Here is a 17,989-nt window from a genome sequence, read left to right on the forward strand (position 1 = left end):
ATTTAGCTGTCACCTTCATTCACAACTTGGTTTTTTCTGAGATGATTGCCAATTAGTGCACACTGTGTCAATGACAACACCTGGTCACACATCAAGTAAACAATTCTATCACTGTTAAATGTAAGGCGATTAATTTTAAAAATGCAGACAAGGAAGCTAATATTTTTAAATATAAAATGTCATAACCATAACTACTTAATGGATTATTTCATTTTTCTCAGTTTTCAAACTTCAACACTGGATACAGCCCATTTCCAGGAACACAGCCGCCAAGGTCGGCCTGTGCTAGTTCACTGTATCTGCTTCCACGTCCAGCTTCTTCATTCAATTTTCTTCACGAGCTAATTAGAGCATGGAAGTGAGTAAACGAACCTCAGTATGGGAGCACGGGGAGAAGGCGATAGGCTGGTGCTGTGTGAAACTGACTTCAGCAAACAGAAATGTCGTCCCTTTGACATGGTTTTTAAATTCTGCTTCTTGAGGGTACATACAAATATGTGATCTGCAGTAAGAAATTGTGGCTTCTTAAAAAAAAAAAAAAAAAAGCCAGGGACCCTCCCAACAGAGTCAGTTTTTAAACCCTAGAGTCTGTCAGTTCCAATTCAGTGGGTTTGGTAGCCAGCTTAGGCTAACTTGAGTGACTTTATCCCAAACTACTAGTCCTCTGACAACACCGAAACGCTGAACACGCCAGTTTGCAGGAGAAATGGAGCCAAGCATCAAGGTCCCTCCCACTGTCTCTCTCTACGGCCTGCTTGGCAGCGTGGGAAGAATCAGACGGAGGACCATGTGCTAGGATTAAAGACAAACATACATACATCCATTCTCAGTGCTTGTGGCTCTTGGACTAAGTTACTGAACACTAGGGAAAAAACAAACTTGCCAGTTCTTTAGATGATGTTTACTAAAGGCTCGTTCCCATCACTCTCAATACACCGTACAGTAGACTGGAAGCTTCCAAGAAAATCATTAGCGAACTGTGATTAATCCAAAGCAGCCGAGACTTTTCAGAGATGAAGACGCTCAAAGCAGAGTTAAAAGCTTCGAGGAAGAGAGGAGGGTGCTCCTGACTCAGGAGCCAGCAGCGAAGCCTCCCAAGTTAGAAGGTTCGGAGGGAGGGATGGATTAGGAGCCACAAAGCAGAAACTGTGGGAAGGCAAGAGACAGCGGGGCCCGCGGCGGGCAGAGAGACCCCAGAGCGTCAAGGGCAGCGACAGCCCCGGAGGAGGAGATCTTAGAGGGGTAACAAAGAAGGAAAGGAAAACTAGGCGCAGTGGTCCTCCAAGAAACCGGGCGACGGGCGGAGCCAGCGAGTCGGGGAGGGAGCGATGAGAGGTGCGGGCAGGAGGGCGTACACCCGCAAGTGAGAGAAAACGGGTTGTGGGGACGGAGGGAGGGCGTGCAAGGAACGGAGGTAACCCCCTGTCCGCCTGCAGGTCGCAACTCCAGACCGCGCGCCGCCTGGCCCCGCCGGGTCCCCGGAGCGCGAAGGCGGCCGAGGGAGCCGCTGCCACGCCAGGACTCTGCCTCACCTTGTTTGCCGCGTCCCGGCGTCCCGCCGCCCGTCCGCCTGCCGCTGCGCTCCGAGGGCCGACCAGCGAGTCGCGCGCGGCGCAGCCGGGGCTCCGTCCTGCGGCGAGGCAGCGGCCCCCAGTCCTCCGCACCCCCTCGCTCGCCCCGGTCACTTCGCCTCGCTCTCCGGTAGGCGGAGAGCACGGACCCTACCTCGAACGCCGCTCCGCTGATTTGAAACGCTCCGTCCCCAGGGTTCCCCGGAATAGGAGCGGCGCTGCTGCGGCCGCAGCGGCGGGGCCTCCGCCTGACCTCACCGGTAGGGGGGGCGGGGGGCGGGGGGCGGGCAGTAGGGGGAGGGGGGAGGGGGCGGGAGCCCAGCTGAGGAGGGGAGGGGGAGGGAGCGCGCCGGCGGGGGCAACATGGCGGCGGGGGCGGCCCCGGCGGCGCCTGCGCGGGAGGCGGGGGAGCTGGGGTAGGACCCAGTGTAGGGTCCGAGCGCAACTCCGCGGCCGCCCGCTGCGTGGCGAGGAGGGGCGGGAGGCGGGCGGGCCGCGCAGTGGCCCCCACGCCTCCGAAACCAGGACACTCGGCTTAGAGCACACACGGCCCCTGGGGCCCAAGACAGAAGAGGTGAAAACTGTCAAATATCCGGGGACACGGCGCGCCCGCCAGGAGGAGCGCCCCCGCCCCGAGCCTCCTGCCCGCGCTTGTCGCGGCCCCTCGTGGGCGCCGAGGGCCCGGGCGCAAGGTGTCCGCTCCCGCCGCTTCACCTCGGTGGGGCGCGCACCTCAGAAGGAGCCTGACCCGGGATGTCACGCAACTACTGTTCATCCCTCTTCAGATGCGCTTCATCTTTTCCCCCCGCGGGAAGTACAGACGATTAAGAAAGAAGAACATATACGACACTTTACCCAGCGTCTGCTAAGCACCCAGCGCTGAATTACGAACGCACTGAACTCTCACACCTACTCCGCAAGGTCCACAGGTAGTGTTGTCTCCATTTCACAACTGCCCAGACTGAGGTGTCAAAGTCAAATTATTACTTGCCCAAGGTTACATAATTGGTAAGGGGCAGAACAGGGCCCAGGATCCCAAGCAGCGTGATTCCAGCGCCCAGGTTCTTAACCGCTGTGCCACGCTCTTTCCCAAACTGGTAGAGCTGCTATTCTGAGTCAGTCTTGACTCTCTCCCCCCAGTTCTGCCAGCCAAGCCCCCAACAAAAACCCCAGTCAAGCCTGTTTTTCCCCCTTGCAGGTCTTCTATTCATTCTTTGCCTTCTTGACGGTTATAGCCTGGGGCCACCTTCTTACACTTCTTCCTTTGCCTTTTCTTCTTATAATTTCAGACTTCTCCTCAGAAAAATAATGGGAGCGTGCTGTTAGCAACCAGTTCACTCACTGTATTTTAAGGAAAGGGATGGGGTGGGTGTGGGACGGTAGTTCTTTATATTTTCTAATATTTCTCTTTGCCTACCAGTAAACTAGCCAGGTGTCTGAGAGCTTAACGTTGCTGAGTTGGTATTTCAAATTCCCCCCACTAAAATTCTAGTAGTGCGTTTTAAGTAACTTTGAAATAATCAGTTACTCAAAAACTGGCAAGAACTAAAGCTATCACCACATTGTTATACTTTACCATACTGGTAAAAAGAAAGAGAGAACTCCAAATGCACGTGGAATTTATATTCTCTTTTACCTGCCTGTCAGTGGATTCAACACAATGCATCTTTGTTAACAGGCATGCATGCATTCATTGGTTTCTCCACCATGCTTATTTAATAATTATCACCGTATACCTATGTTACACACAAAATGCCTGTTAGGTAGAAAGCACCTGTTAGGAGAGTTTACAGTCTCATTGATGCGATGTGTTTAAAGCAATTGATTTCAGTGTGTATGAAAAATCTGGCGCATTAAGTTAAAAATAAACAAGTAAATACAGCAGAATGAAATACATCCAAGATACTGCTTCATCCCGGCCATAAAAAGGTTTAAGTGGGGTAGTTTTACAATACGTTTTCAAACAGAAATAATGGGAAAATAGGGTAATCACGTGTGGCCATAGCCTCCCCAATTCACACTATGAGAATACCTTCCAGATACATAGCAAGGATGGGGGCAGTTATAGAATCTGCATTTGAACAATAGGATAGGAATAAGATAGATTACAAATAGACTTATCTGATAGGAATTAGTTGCTGTTTGGGTTAGAATGGTTTGAATAGTTAATCTAGCAGACAGAGCACCCTGATTTGGAGTCAGAAGACATGAGCTATGTTACCTTAACACCACCATTTCTCTTGAGTGCATCTTCCTGAATTTAGAATGGGGTGATGAAGATATTGGACTGATCTGCCTCATAGCATTGTTCCAGGTTTCAAAAAAAAAAAAAAAAGTCATGTGAAAGTACCTTGTAAACTTGTAAAAATTATGTATAAAATGTAAGACAATGTTTTTCTTAGACTGATTGGCCACTAAAAGCTAGGGATGTAATTATGAAAGATGTCACAAGTTACCCTGTAGCCAAAAATGTCAAGAATTAGACAAAGAGTTTGTAATAAAATAGGACAAACTCTGAAGAATGGGGAGATGTAACAGAGGTTCAAGAAATAAGAAAACAAGTGAAAACAAAATAATAATGGTGAAAAGAATGCTGAAAATGGTGATGGCTATTGTGTGCTGAGGGCTTCCCCTGTGGCTCAGCAGTGGTAAAGAACCTGCCTGCAATGCAGGGGATGAGGGTTCGATCCCTGGGTTGGGAAGATCCCCTAGAGGAGGGAATGGCAACCCACTCCAGTATTCTTACCTGGAGAATCTCATGGACAGAGGAGACTGGCAGGCTATAGTCCTTGGGGTTGCAGAGTCAGAGCACGCACGTACACATTATGGGCTGAACTGTACCCCGGCCCCCAAATTCATATGTTGAATCTTAAGTATCTCAGAATGTAATGTTATTTGGAGATAAACTATTTAAATAGGTAATCAAATTAAGATGAGATCTTTAGGGTGGGCCCTAATTACTCATGACTGTTGTCCTTATGAGAGGAAATTAGGATACACACAGGCGTACACACTGACCATGTAAGGACATAGTGGGAAGGCAGCCATCGGCAAGGCAAGGAAAGAAGCCTCAGAGGAAACCAAACCTGTTGACACCTCAGTCTCAGACACACAGGCTCTATGAGAACTGTGAGAAAATAAATTTCTCCTTATTGTTGTTTAAGCCATCCAGTCTGTGCTACTTTGTTGTGTCTACTGTAACAAAAAAGCCCATATAACAGTGAAAAATTGAAATGGCAGCTGGATATCCTCTGTATTAGTTAACTGTTAATTGCTGCATAACAAATTGCCACAAACCTGGTACTGGTCTCAAACTACACACATGTATTATCTCAGTTTCTGGGGGTCAGAAGTCTAAGCAGAGCAGAGCTGGGGTTGATGCTCAGAGTCTCACAAAGTTGAAATCAAGGTGTCAGCCAGGCTGCATTAACCTGTGGAGCTCAGAGTCTTCTTTACAGCTCATTCAGGTAATTGGATTCATTTCCTCAGGGTGGTAGGGCTGACACCCTGGGCATCTCCAGGCTCTAGAGACTGCCCCTCACCATAGTCAGCTTACAACAGGGCTGTTCATTTCATCATGCTCAGCAGGAGAACTTCTCTCTCCTCCAGAAGGGACTTTAATTACGTCTTCAAAATCTCTTCACTGTTTTCATATAAAGTAGCCTAATCATCACAGTGGGACTTCCCTGGTGGCCCTGCCAATGCAGGAGACACAGGAGACATGAGTTCAATCCCTGGGTTGGGAAGATCCCCTGGAGAAAGGCACAGCAACCCACTCTAGTATTCTTGCCTGGAGAATCCCATGGACAAAGGAGCCTGGCGGACTACAATCCATGGGGTCACAAAGAGTTGGACACAACTTATCAACTAAACAACAACAGTTATCAGAGTGGTCACCAAACATATCCATAGATCTCAACTACACTCAGGGGGAAGGGAATATAGAGGGTGTGTAAACCTGAGGGGAAGAATCTTGGAGGTTATCTTAGAATTCTGCCACCAAGTCCCCTAGTGGTTTGACAAGATGAATTTAATTATATATTTATGGAAATTCAAGAAGACAGAGACCATGCAGGCAGATATGGACACGCACATACACACGTGCACACATGCCACGGAGCACCCAGCCACAGCTGAGGCCTAGTCCCTCAGGAAGCATTTGCCAGCTTGCTGTGTGCCTAATAGATGTGAAACTAAGGGGTTTCGATTGCATTAACTCTGATTAGAGAACAAACTGAAAAGTATCAGGACACCTTTTTTAGCCTCTCTGCTCAATTTGCGTTTCTTTCAAACACTCTTCTGGTCCATTATTGAATGGAACTGTTATTTAAGGAGAGCCCACAGGGGGCCTGCTTAAGCCCCTGACTTACTCCAAAGAGTGAATTAAGAAACAGAATAAGGAAGAAGGTTTCTATTCCCCTGTGGCTCACAAAATAACCTAGACAAGTAGCCTAGTCTGGTGGTGTGTGTGTTTAAATATAGAAATAAATATGGACTTTCTAAGTGAAACAAACATGTTTCATCCCCTTAGAGCAGTGAGCTCTTCACTGGGCTTCAAGGAGAGATCAAGATCGAGCTCAAAGCCAGGAAAGGACCTAAAGAAGCTGAACAGATTTTCTAACATCAAGGATGACATTAGCCATAAACGACACGAACTCTATCTTGCATGCAGGACTCTGGGACGACTCTAACCCTGCCCTCTTCTGTCAAAACTTTTCAGAGCTGGCTTCTCAACACAGCTTCTATGCACTTCATTCTTACAGGAGCTCAAATTGGGAGGGTCAGAAGTAAAAAATGTCCTGGGCACTTTGGAATCAAAGGGTTCTAAAAATAGAACTATAGGATGAGTGCAAAGGATACCACTGAGCGTTCTGAAGCGTGAGAGTGATAAGAAGCAATGTCTGTTTGAGAATCAGCATGACTTCTCTGAGTCGGACAGGGGCAAAGGCAAAAGCAGTGAGACTGGTAGGAAGAGCTGCAGTAGGCAGACAAGTGGCGATGCAGCTTAGAATAGGGTGGTAGCAGAAGAGACTAAAAAAAAAAGGTGGAGAGAACAGAAATATATTTAAGAGGATGACCCAGCAACTAGGAAGACCCATTCAACTAGATGAAAGATGATGTCATTCACTATGCTGAGAAAGACTGAAGAAACCAGATTTTGGAGGGGTATTTTTTTTTTGAGGGGGTGGGGTGGGGGACTGTATTGCGTAAGGAGGTCCATTTGAGACATGTTACCTTTGTTCCTGAGATACTCAAGAGGAGAGATCAAGCAGGCAGGGACATATGCACCAAAGGCTCAGAATAAATTCTGTGTGATGGAGAGGTTTCATTGGCACGCTTCTACAGAAAGTGGTGCTCAAGTGTTGTCTGTCTCCCCAGCGTGCTACAACACGATATACATAACAACCTGGATGGATCTCAAAATAATTATTCTAAGTGAAAGATGCCACACAAAAAGGGGCACATACCATATGATTCAATTCATATAAAATTCTAGAAAATGAAAACAAACCTGGAGTGGTAGAAAGCAGGTAAGTGATTGCCTGGGGATGTGCACCTCATTTGTCCATTCATTCAATAACTATTTATTGAACGTTTCCCATATGAAAGGCCAACGCTAAATTCTATGAGAGACACAAATAAATATAAGATCTGGTCTCAAAATTAATAAAATCATTTTGAGGAGACCTGTGAAAGTTCAAGTAACCACTATACCAAGCATGTGGGGTGTGTCATATGTGTGACACAAGTAGTGGAAATTCATACAATCACACTTTGTCATATCAGTAAACTGGAAATAAAATCCTAACATCAGATATTTGGTTAAATATGTAAATATATAACTGAATACTCCACACTCTTTCAAAAATAATACATGATTTTATCTGTTGAAATGGAAAGATACTCATGATAGATTACAAAATGGTACTATGATACCCCTCCCACAATAAACACACACACACACACACACGTATACACATACAGAGAAATAGTTAAGAAAACTATACAATAAGATACTAACAGTGATTATTCTTTCAGGTATGAGATTATGTTGGTTCTATTCTTTTTTTCAATTTTATTTTACTTTTATTTATTTATTTACTTTGGCCGCACCATGCAGCTTGTGGGAATCTTAGTTCCCTCACCAGGGATCTAACACGGGCCCTCAGCACTGGAATCCCAGAGTCCTAACCACTAGACTGCCAGGGAATTTCTGGGGATTATTATATTCTTTTACTTTTATGTACTTTCTGATTTTTCTATATTGAGACTAAAAGAAGGAAATAGTGTGACTTTCTTTCTAATAAATAGGAAAGGCTTTAGAGAAATTTTGATGCAGAGTCATGTTTTAGCCAAGTCATTTTTAAATTTTTTACTGAGATTTGACACATAACATTACATTAGTTTCAAGTGTGCAACAAATGATTTGATATTTGCATACATTGTGAAATAATGACCACAATACAACTAGTTAACATCCATCACCATACATAGCTACAAAAAATTTTTTCTTGTGATGAGAACTTTTAAGATCTACTCTCTTAGCAACTTTCAAATATGCAATACAGTATTATTAACTATAGTCACCATGCTGTACATTATATCCCTATGACTTATTTATTTTATAACTGGAAGTTTGTACCTTTTGACCCCCTTCACCCACTTTGCCCCCCCTAAACCCCTCCAGGCATGTCATTTCTAAATGAGACTATGTCTACTAGAGATACACAACTGGAGCAGTTAATTAGAATATATTTCTCGAGAGATGGTAGTTAAAACAATAGAAACAGTTAAGAAAACTCAGAGGACACTAGACTCATGAAAGACTTAGTTATCACTTAAGACTCAGTTACAATTGGTGCATGCTCAGTTGTGTCTGACTCTTTGTGACCTCATGGACTGTAGCCCGCCAGGCTCCTCTGTCCATGGGATTCTCCAGGCAAGAATACTGGAGTGGGTAGCCATTCCCTTCTCCAGGAGATCTTCCTGACCCAGGGATTGAACCATCTCCTGCATTGCAGGCAGATTTTTACCCACTGAGCCACCTGGGAAGCCCTTAGTTACTAGAGGAGACACCAAAAGAACAATGGGGAAAAAAAGAGGTCACTTCAAAGTGAGAAACAAGAAAACATCAGAACGAACAGAGAGGTAGGTGTGCTAAGCATAAGAGAGTGGAGTACAGTGACACTGTTTAAGTAGAAGTGTCCAAAGCAAGTATAGAATTTTAAAACTGAAAAAAAATAATAAAACTGAAGATGCCTTTTAAAAAAAATGTACCATGATATTACCGTATAAAATGTGTCATCTTTCTCAAATGCAAATCTAAATATGTCATTTAATGTCAAATTGCTTCTTCTTTGCACATTAGAACTCATAGAAATCAGGAGACTGGAGCTAGAAAGGAATGCAGAGACCATTTCATCTTGGCCTTTGATTTCACAGATGAGAAAATTGAGGCCCAGAGAATTTGCCCAGGGTTACACAACCGATTTGCCCAGGGTTACACAACCAGTGACTTAAATACAGTTACGATTTTTCAGCTGTCTGTGCTAAAGGGGAATGCAGGAGCCTTGGTAAATGAATCCTTAGATATTGCACTAATCTCACTTTGTCAACAGTTTTAAGGTTCCTCCTTTCACAATCATTTCCTTTTCCTGTAACTCGGCTTGGGCCTAATCTATGCCCCTTCTTTCCACCTTCCCCTCTCCTTTTCCCTAAACCTGTCTCTTTTGTGGGGACTGCTTTATTTTGCCAGGACTCTGCTCCTGCAATCATCATCATAAGAATGCCCCCTTCTTTGCATCCTAGCAAACAGCTTCTCCTTTTATCAGACTCAGAGCTAATGTCACTTCCCCTAGGAAGTATTTTCTGTCCACCCGGGGGACAGTGCACACACCTCAGTGCAGTGGTGAAGAGCTAAGTTTGTCTGGGTTTGAATCCAAGTTCTGCTACTCATTGTGACCTTGGGCAAATGACTGAATCTCTTTTTGCCCACCTGTATTTTGTAACCCGGGGATCCTAATAATTCCTCATCTATTGGATTCTAAGTTACTGTACATGAAAGCACTTAGAACTATACCTGGTACACAGGAAGTGATACAGAAGTCCTAGAAACTATAGGGACCTTCCTGGTGGTCCAGTGGTTAAGACTTCACCTTCCAATGCAGGGGTACAGGTTCGATCCCTGGTTGAGGAGCTAGGATCCCACATGCCTCATGGCCAAAAAAAACAAAACATAAGACAGAAACAATATCCTAACAAATTCAATAAAGACTTTTTTAAAATGGTCCACAGGAAAAAGCTTTAAAAAAAAAAAAAAAAGAAGTCTTTAGATACTGTCATTATCTCAAACCCACTCCTCTCACCAGAGCACCTGAAACACTCTCTGGTATTCTGTCCATACCTGCCTCCCCCTACTAGACTATAAGCAGTTACTTAGCACGCACGCACAGCCATAAGCAGTTAAGGGGTACACAGAATAATTAGCTGCAAAATATGATGTCAAAACTACTTTTGAAAAGACTTCTATATCACTTCTTCCATGTGAACAGGTGAGCTCCCTTAAATACTATGTCATTTGGGCAAGTCTTTTACATTCTCTGACTCTTCTCCAGCATGTAAATGGGATAGTAACACACTATTCAACATTTCACAAACTGTAATGAATAGCAAATTAATATTACTAAGGTACTTCAAGATGAAAATCACTACAGAACTGCACAGTATTTTTTAACAGGGTTTGCCTTCTTCATTCTTGAAGATAGTAAATGGGACTATAGGAACTTGTTTATAGGGAGGCTCACCTTCTATTTTTTCAGGTTAGCTTTCTTTTACATTAGAAGATTTCAACGGCAAAGTAAGTAGCAGGAGCTTCTTGGGAACAATGGTCCCAGTTTCATAAACATGCTATTGCTGGGGGTCTCTGCCTCTTATCGTTAGGTGAGACCTGCACAGCATCTGATCAAGTTTCTTTCTCCAGTCTTTCAGCCCAACAAAGTCTCCATTGCATCCGCAGTTGTTGATCAGTTTCAGTAACTGATTCTATCCAAAAGTCAAACCTTCTCTAATCAGCAGTGATGATGCCTCATGCCTACTAATAGCCACAGAACAACTTCAGACTAGCCTAGCCTCAGCCTCCGCTAACACCCACAAAATAAAACAGTCTAAAGCAGCACCAGCCAACAGAAATATAATGTGAGCCAAAAACATTAGCCACACATGGAATTTTAAATTTCCAAATAGCTACGTTTTAAAAAGTAAAAGGAAACAGGTGAAATTAATAACATTTTATCTAAGTCAATGAAATCAAAATATTTTCAACAAGTGATCATTACAAAAAAGAGTTAATGAGATAGTTTATGTTACTCTTTTTTTGTACTAAGCCTTTGAAATCCAGTGTGTATTTTATACTTACAATACATCTTAACTTGGACTGGCTACATTCTAACTACTCAATAGTCACATGTGGCTAGTGGCTACTGTATTGGACATGGTAAGTTTAGAGATCTGGTTTACTGACCTGAAATAACCTAAAATTATATACTTACATATACCAGAGAATTGTCTCCAGCAGCACTCCCCTTGCACGATACCCTATGAGTGTAAGAAATGACATAGAAGATGTAATTTTTATTATCTACACATTAAAGGTTTTGCTAAGTGCTACTAATAAACTACAAAGGCATTATGTAGTAATATGATAGAATGGCAAATGTGATAGTACAGAAAAATATGAAAATTCTAAAGGATTAATTGCATATGGAAGACCAGCTGTTAGATTTCTGACCAATCAGAAGAGAAATAGGGAGCAGGAATTACCCATTGAGTGTATCAAGTTTAGAACAGAAGACATTTTAAAAATAAAAGCAATGCTTTGTCTGAATTTGTAAGGATTTGGAATCACATGAATATTTTTAAAGAAAAACAATTTTATTACTTTCAAGTATATAGAGAAGTGCAAATTAGACTGGCAAAGAGTTCGTAGAAACCCTTGATAGACCCGCTCTATTAATCAGGCAGACAGTCAGCCAACTAAGGTCATCTAATACTTTCTACGTGCTATTTCCTCTGTCTAAGCATGCCATGCCCCAAGTCCTTTTTTCCCAAGAAACTTCTGCTAATCTCCAGATCTCAGATTAATGTTTTTCTCCAGATGACCTTTTCTCATATCTTAGACTAGAATGGATATTTCTGTAATATTCCCACAGCACCCTGTATTCAAATAGTATCACCCCATTAATGTAAGCCATTATTTGCCTTCGTGCTAGAATGTAAACCTCATGGAGGAATGAACTAGGCGTGTCTTGTTTGTTGGTGAACCCCAGTGTCTCAAATGAAGCCTGGCACATTGGGAGCACACAAATATTGTTAAGTCATTAACTCAAGTCACTAATAATTATGTTTTGTTATGAACAACTGTTGAGTTGGCGAAAAAGTTCATTCGGGGTTTTCTTGGACAACTTTTTAGACAGCTCAATGTATTAGCATACCAATTGCACGTAGAAGAGGACATCAACAGTATTTATTACTTTAAGTACTTCTAATACAGTCATATTTATAATACTGATGTTCTTGACAATGTTTTTATTTTTCCATGAAAAGTGAAAGTCACTCAGTCGTGTCTGACTCTTTGCGACCCCATGAATTGTAGCCTGCCAGGCTCCTCTGTCCATGGAATTCTCCTGGCAAGAATCCTGGAGTGGGTAGTCGTTGCCTTCTCCAGGGTATCTTCCTGACCCAGGGATCAAACTGGGGTTTCCTGCATTGCAGGCAAATTCTTTACTAACTGAGCTTCTAGGGAAAGCCCTATTTTTTTTTTTCCATGAAGAGGGCAAAATCTCAGTTTTGGTCTGCATATTCTCAGATTCTCAATCAGTAAAGTGCATATTAATGAAGCTGTCCTGTATTATGATTAAATGATCCTTGGATCTTCACACCACCCACTTTATCTCAGGGATTAAAGTTTTAGAATGTGATTTATCTACCTGACATAAATGATTTTAAGGTTGCCTCTCTTTTTAATGCAGGCCCTAAGGACTGGAACTACCTAATACAGTGAGTGAAACTCGCTTAGTCGTGTCCGACTCTTTGCGACCCCATGGACTATACAGTCCATGGAATTCTCTAGGTCAGAATACTGGAGTGGGCAGCCTTTCCCTTCTCCAACCTAATACAGAGTTTGGATATAAACCCCACATTATATCCATATATATGTAGGGTTTATATCCAAACTCCACATATATGTGTGGGGTTTATATCCAAACTCCATGTATAACATTCATGATACGGGAAACTGTATTTCACTTGAATTTTAACTTTCCTGACGTTCTTGGAAAAACTAATTTTTTAACAACTATTTCCCCACGCATGAAATATGTACAGCCAGGAGCTACCCCATTAAGTAGCCACACCCATCTCGCCCAACTCTTTGCTAGTAATTAGCAGTGCAGCCTCAGGAATGTTACAAAGGTTCTAAACTCTTTTAAGTTTCCCATCTCACTCTAGGACATTTTTGTTTGTCATTCTTTGATGTGACACACACTACTGTTTCCCTTATTACTCTCAAAGACTAGAGTTAATATTTGTTGAGTGCTATGGTGGACCAGGTACTGTTCTAAGCCCTTTAGAAACATTATCTCATTTAATCCTCACAGCAATCCTATGAGGTAGGTGTCATGAGTGTCCTCATTTCAGAGAGGTGCAATGTGAAGCACCGAAGGTTAAATAACTTCCATAAGGATTCACAGGTATTAAGAGGCAGAGCTGAACACTGATCCTGAGCAGAGTGGCTCCAGAATTTAGGCTGCATCATTTTGATGAAAATGTTAGTATTCTAATGCCTCTGCCTTGCTCTGGCCTTCTCAGTGGAAAATGAAAAAGCTATTATATGTAATTTTTACTCAAGATACTTGAGTATATATCAGATCATCACATTTATACACTTTAAACTTACATAATGTTATATGTCATTTATATCTCAGTAAAACTAAAAAAATGTTTTAAGATACTTTGGGTAATGATATAGTAAAAAGAATATCTATTAGTTTTTTTCAACTTAAGTTACACTATCATTCTTCTTCCTAAACTCTACCTACCTTTTTTTATATATTTGAAAATCACTACAACAGATTTTCCAACAGGAAACAGTTAATAAATAGTATATATATTTAATAAATGCATATTTATTACCATGATCCTTGTTATAGTCAGCTTTTCCCCCTCTGCTCAAAATTCACCTAAAACTTGAGTTATATGAATGGGAAGTATAAAATTTCTGAGTTGGAAAGGATCTTAGAGACCCAACTCCTCATCTTAAAGGCAAGGATTCCTGGGTCAAGACTGAATATGTTAGGCCTTTAGTTCATTTATTCATTAATTCTGCAAATATTTATTGAGTATTGAGTATCTGCTATGTGTTCTACCAGCTTCCCAGGTGGCGCTAGTGTTAAAGAACCTCCTGCCAATGCAGAAGACACAGAGTTTGACTCCTGGGTCGGGAAGACCCCCTGGAGGAGGGCATGGCAATGCACTCTAGTATTCTGACCGGAGAAATCCAATGGACACAGGAGCTGGGCGGGATACAATCCATGGGGTCGCGAAAGAGTCGCCTACAACTTAGCAACTAAACAGCAACAACAAATACAACTGAATAAGCAAGATAATTTTGGGCAATAAGAAGTGTCATGAAGGAAAAATGAAGAAATGAGGACTTCCCCGGTGGTGCAGTGGATAACAATCTGCTTGCCAATGCAGGGGACACTAGTTTGATCCTTGGAAGATTCCACCTGCCACAGAGCAAGTAAGTCCGTGCGCCACAAGAACAGAGCCTACCGTGCTGCAACTACTGAAGCCCATGTGCCTAGAGCCTGTGCTCCACAACGAAGAGTAGCCCCCACTCACCACAACTAGAGAAAGCCTGATGAAAGCAACCAAAAGCCAGTGCAGCCAAAAATAAACAAATAAATTTTAAAAAATTCTTTAAAAACAAAACAAAAAACCTGAAAACAAGAGAAATGAGATAGTGATTTGAGATGGGAGGAGCTATTTCTAAAGAAATGGTCAGGAAATAATGCTCTTAGGAAGCAAAATTTGCACTGAGTCCTGAATGAAGAGAAGAAGCCACCCAATCTAAGATCTGAGGGAAAGCCATTCCAGGGAGGAAATGGCAAGTGAAAAACCCTGAGGTGGGGATGAATTGGATGGATTAAAGTAATAGAAGAATAGCCATTATAGCTGAAGGACAGTAAGCTAAGGGCTGAGTGGTATAGAGCATGATACTGTGAAAACGTGGATGAAAACAAAACTGATGACAGCCTGTGGTCTGTGTCAAGAAATTTTAATGTTATTCTAACTGTAATAAGAAGCTGTGATAAGATGTCTTTGTTTTTTCCATAATAATATTAAGTGGTGTTAAAGCTTTAAATCAGAGTACAATGTGTGTGTGTTAGCCGCTCAGTCATATCTGACTCTGTGATCCCATGGACTGTAGCCCACCAGGCTTCTCTGTCCATGGAATTCTCCAGGCAAGAACACTGGAGTAGGTTGCCATTTCCTTCTCCAGGGGATCTTCCTGATCCAGAGATTGAACCTGGGTCTCTTGCATTGCTGATAGATGCTTTACCATCTGAGCTACTAGGTAAGCCCAAATCAGAGTACAACAGCTGTAACTTATCATTAGTTCTCAGTTGTATACAGAATTGCTAGACCATGAGTTGAGTTTGTTTAATGTCAATGCTTTGAGAAAATAATGGAAATTTTTTAGAAATGGTAGCAATTACTGTTATAGTAATGTCCCCCATTGAATCATACCTCCCTGGACCCATGGTCTTCCTGTAGTCCTTTAACACAGTAACTCTGAGCTTGGCCTCTCACATTGTCTCTGTGACTTGCTTTGGCTAGTGGGACATAAGCAAGCATGTCACCAGCAGAGGCTTGCAAAGCACGTACGCATTGGAGCCTGCTCTCCCTTGCTACTGGTGGAACCCATCAACCATATGAAGAAGTTTAGGGTAGCCTGCTGGAGTGTGACACTTGGCCCAGATTCTTCCACCACCCCAGCTGACAGTCAGCCAACCACCACCAGACAAATGAATAAACCCAACCACAGACATAAACCCTACTAACACTCCACCCAGATAAACCCAACCCAGACCAAACCCAGATCACAATGGGTGCATGCTCATTCGTGTCCAACTTGTTGCGGTCCCATGAACTGTAGCCCACCAGGCTTCTCTGTCCATGGGACTCTTCAGGCAAGAATACTGGAGTGGGTTGCCATGTCCTCCTCCAGGGGATCTTCCCAACCCAGGGATCGAACCCTCAACTTCTGTGTCTCCTGTACTGCAGGCAAATTCTTTACCACAGACCACTGGGGAAGCCTGCCAGATCACAGGCTAGTGAGCAAATCAAACATTTTAAGTCTCTAAATTTGGGGGTAATTTGTTGTGCAGAAATGAGTAATTGAGGCAGCTATATAAATAGAATCCCATTTCATAAGCTTAAAGGCAACCAAAATTTGTTCATTACTGTATTTACACTACTTTGTTTTAGTGCTTCTTTTTTTTCTGAGCCACAGTGCACTCCATATAGAATCTTAGTTCCCCAACCAGGGATCAAACCTGGGCCTCCTGCAGTGGAAGTGTGGAGTCTTAACCACTGGACCATCAGGGAAGTCCCCAATCTAAACTATTTTTAAGTGACACTTTGTAAAATGATTCAGTTGGTTTCAAGGTACTTAGGGCAGTTTAAAATGATACATTCACAAAATATCAATGATACATATTTTACAAACCATCCCAAACCTATTAATATAGTTACTCCTGTACAGATATTCAAATACAGTTATTATATATAAATATCATTCCAAAAGGATATGTTTTTATTAGTTTAGTGGCTATTTCTTGAGAAGGGACTTATCCACCTTATTCATGCAATTAGTCTTTTTTTCTTTTTTTATAATTATATTTATTTATTTTTAATTGATTGATGATTGCTTTACAATATTGGTTTGATTTCTGTCATACATCAACATGAATTAGCCATAGGTGTACATATGTCCCCTCCCTCTTGGTTTCTTTCTTTAAGTTTTGAACAACAATTTCACAAGGTTCAAAACCAAAAAAGTCATAAACTGATATCCAGTTAAAAGTTCTTCCCATTTCTGTCATATCCATCTACTACCCCCATCCCACACAACCATTATTATTCATTTCTTATATATGCTTCCAGGGTTTATGATTTTTTTTATTCGAGAACTAAAACAGCAAAGCTATATTTGTATGTATTTTAAAGTAGCAAATGGGAGGAAAGGGGAGGATCTAATGGTATTTGTTAAAACAGAACTCTTTCTGCACAGGATGGTTGCCATTCTCTTTATCATCAATTTTTGCTTGAGTTTTATCAACTAAATTAATTGAGGAAGTATTTGTTGAGTCTCCTCTCAAACACAATTCTAGGTTCTGGCTCTGTATGTAGCCCAGATAAGAACATCATCAGTACACTCTAGTGAAAGCAAAAGTAGCTTTTAATGGATGACTCTAATTTCACAATAAAACAATAGTTTTTATAAATGTAGTAGTCTCTAACCAAGAAATCCAGTTTTTTTTACTGAACGTGTTAAAGGAAATTGAATATTTAGAAAACAACTGATCAAAACATAAACAGCTGGAAACAGCGAACATGAAGCCAAAGAAAAGAAAAATACAAGAAACTTGAGAAAACAGCTTTAGGAATGTCCACAGTTACTAGCTTTCAACCACCAGGAAGATGTCCAACCAAAACTAAGATTTAAATGCCTTCAGGGAAAAAGGAGTTTCAACACTTAGCAACTTCATTACTAAGAAAGTATCTGACCTAAATTCACAGGGGAACCACTCATATTTTAAGTTACCTCATACTAATCTATTTCTCAAGCTTATAAACATATTGGTGATGTGATGGACTCAAAAGCATCTTAAAGACCACACATGAACTTTTATATTAACTTGTACTGAGATAACAAACTAACTAAAAACTAAATAATGTATGTCCCGTGAGAAGTCACAACTGTAAGCAACAACACAGCATTCTGCTGCATGGAAAGCCAGAAGGCAGGCTTGGTCAACCATGAGATCACCACTTGCATTTTTATGTATCCCCCTCCCAGTATTTGAAAGAACTTGCACAACTGAAATCAGTTCAAACAAGTCTGTCCACAACATCCTTTAATAGCCTTCAGTGTTTAACATTTTATTCTCAAATGACTACTTTTCCACACATCGTGATGATGGTCAGTTTTGATGTTGAAAACAAACAGGTCTTGAAAGCAGATGTGTTTCAAAATGTGTTAATATATAAAGTTTCTCAGCTCTGCAATTTTTTTTTCTATTACCCTTATCATAGAACCAGGTGAGGGAAAAGGCTAGAGATGCTCTTAATAG

The 17,989-nt window shown here is 41.9% G+C and overlaps 2 protein-coding genes across 10 annotated transcripts in view; one reads left to right on the forward strand and one right to left on the reverse strand.

Annotated features, from left to right (window-relative positions):
• KLHL13 (kelch like family member 13) overlaps nt 1-2,510 on the reverse strand; it is a 189,496-nt gene extending 186,986 nt beyond the window's left edge. For 2 of the 9 annotated variants that reach the window (XM_070462219.1, XM_020881545.2), the window contains exon 1: nt 2,427-2,510. The gene's annotated coding sequence lies outside the window, so the exon portion shown is untranslated. Of the gene's footprint in view, nt 1-1,532; nt 1,622-1,725; nt 1,810-2,426 lie in introns of those variants that run through there. The other 7 variants (XM_020881550.2, XM_020881543.2, XM_020881551.2 and 4 more) reach the window with 5 other exon arrangements.
• LOC139033288 (uncharacterized) lies at nt 912-14,994 on the forward strand. Its single transcript, XM_070462223.1, has 4 exons — nt 912-1,335; nt 1,437-1,831; nt 2,357-2,500; nt 13,997-14,994. Exons 1-2 carry the CDS (start codon nt 1,329-1,331, stop codon nt 1,703-1,705), a joined length of 276 nt encoding a protein of 91 aa, XP_070318324.1. The 5' UTR covers nt 912-1,328; the 3' UTR covers nt 1,706-1,831; nt 2,357-2,500; nt 13,997-14,994.
• Nucleotides 14,995-17,989: the final 2,995 nt, after the last annotated feature.

Source organism: Odocoileus virginianus, unplaced genomic scaffold (genome assembly GCF_023699985.2).
Source record: "Odocoileus virginianus isolate 20LAN1187 ecotype Illinois unplaced genomic scaffold, Ovbor_1.2 Unplaced_Scaffold_1, whole genome shotgun sequence".
NCBI classification, from domain to species: domain Eukaryota; kingdom Metazoa; phylum Chordata; class Mammalia; order Artiodactyla; family Cervidae; genus Odocoileus; species Odocoileus virginianus.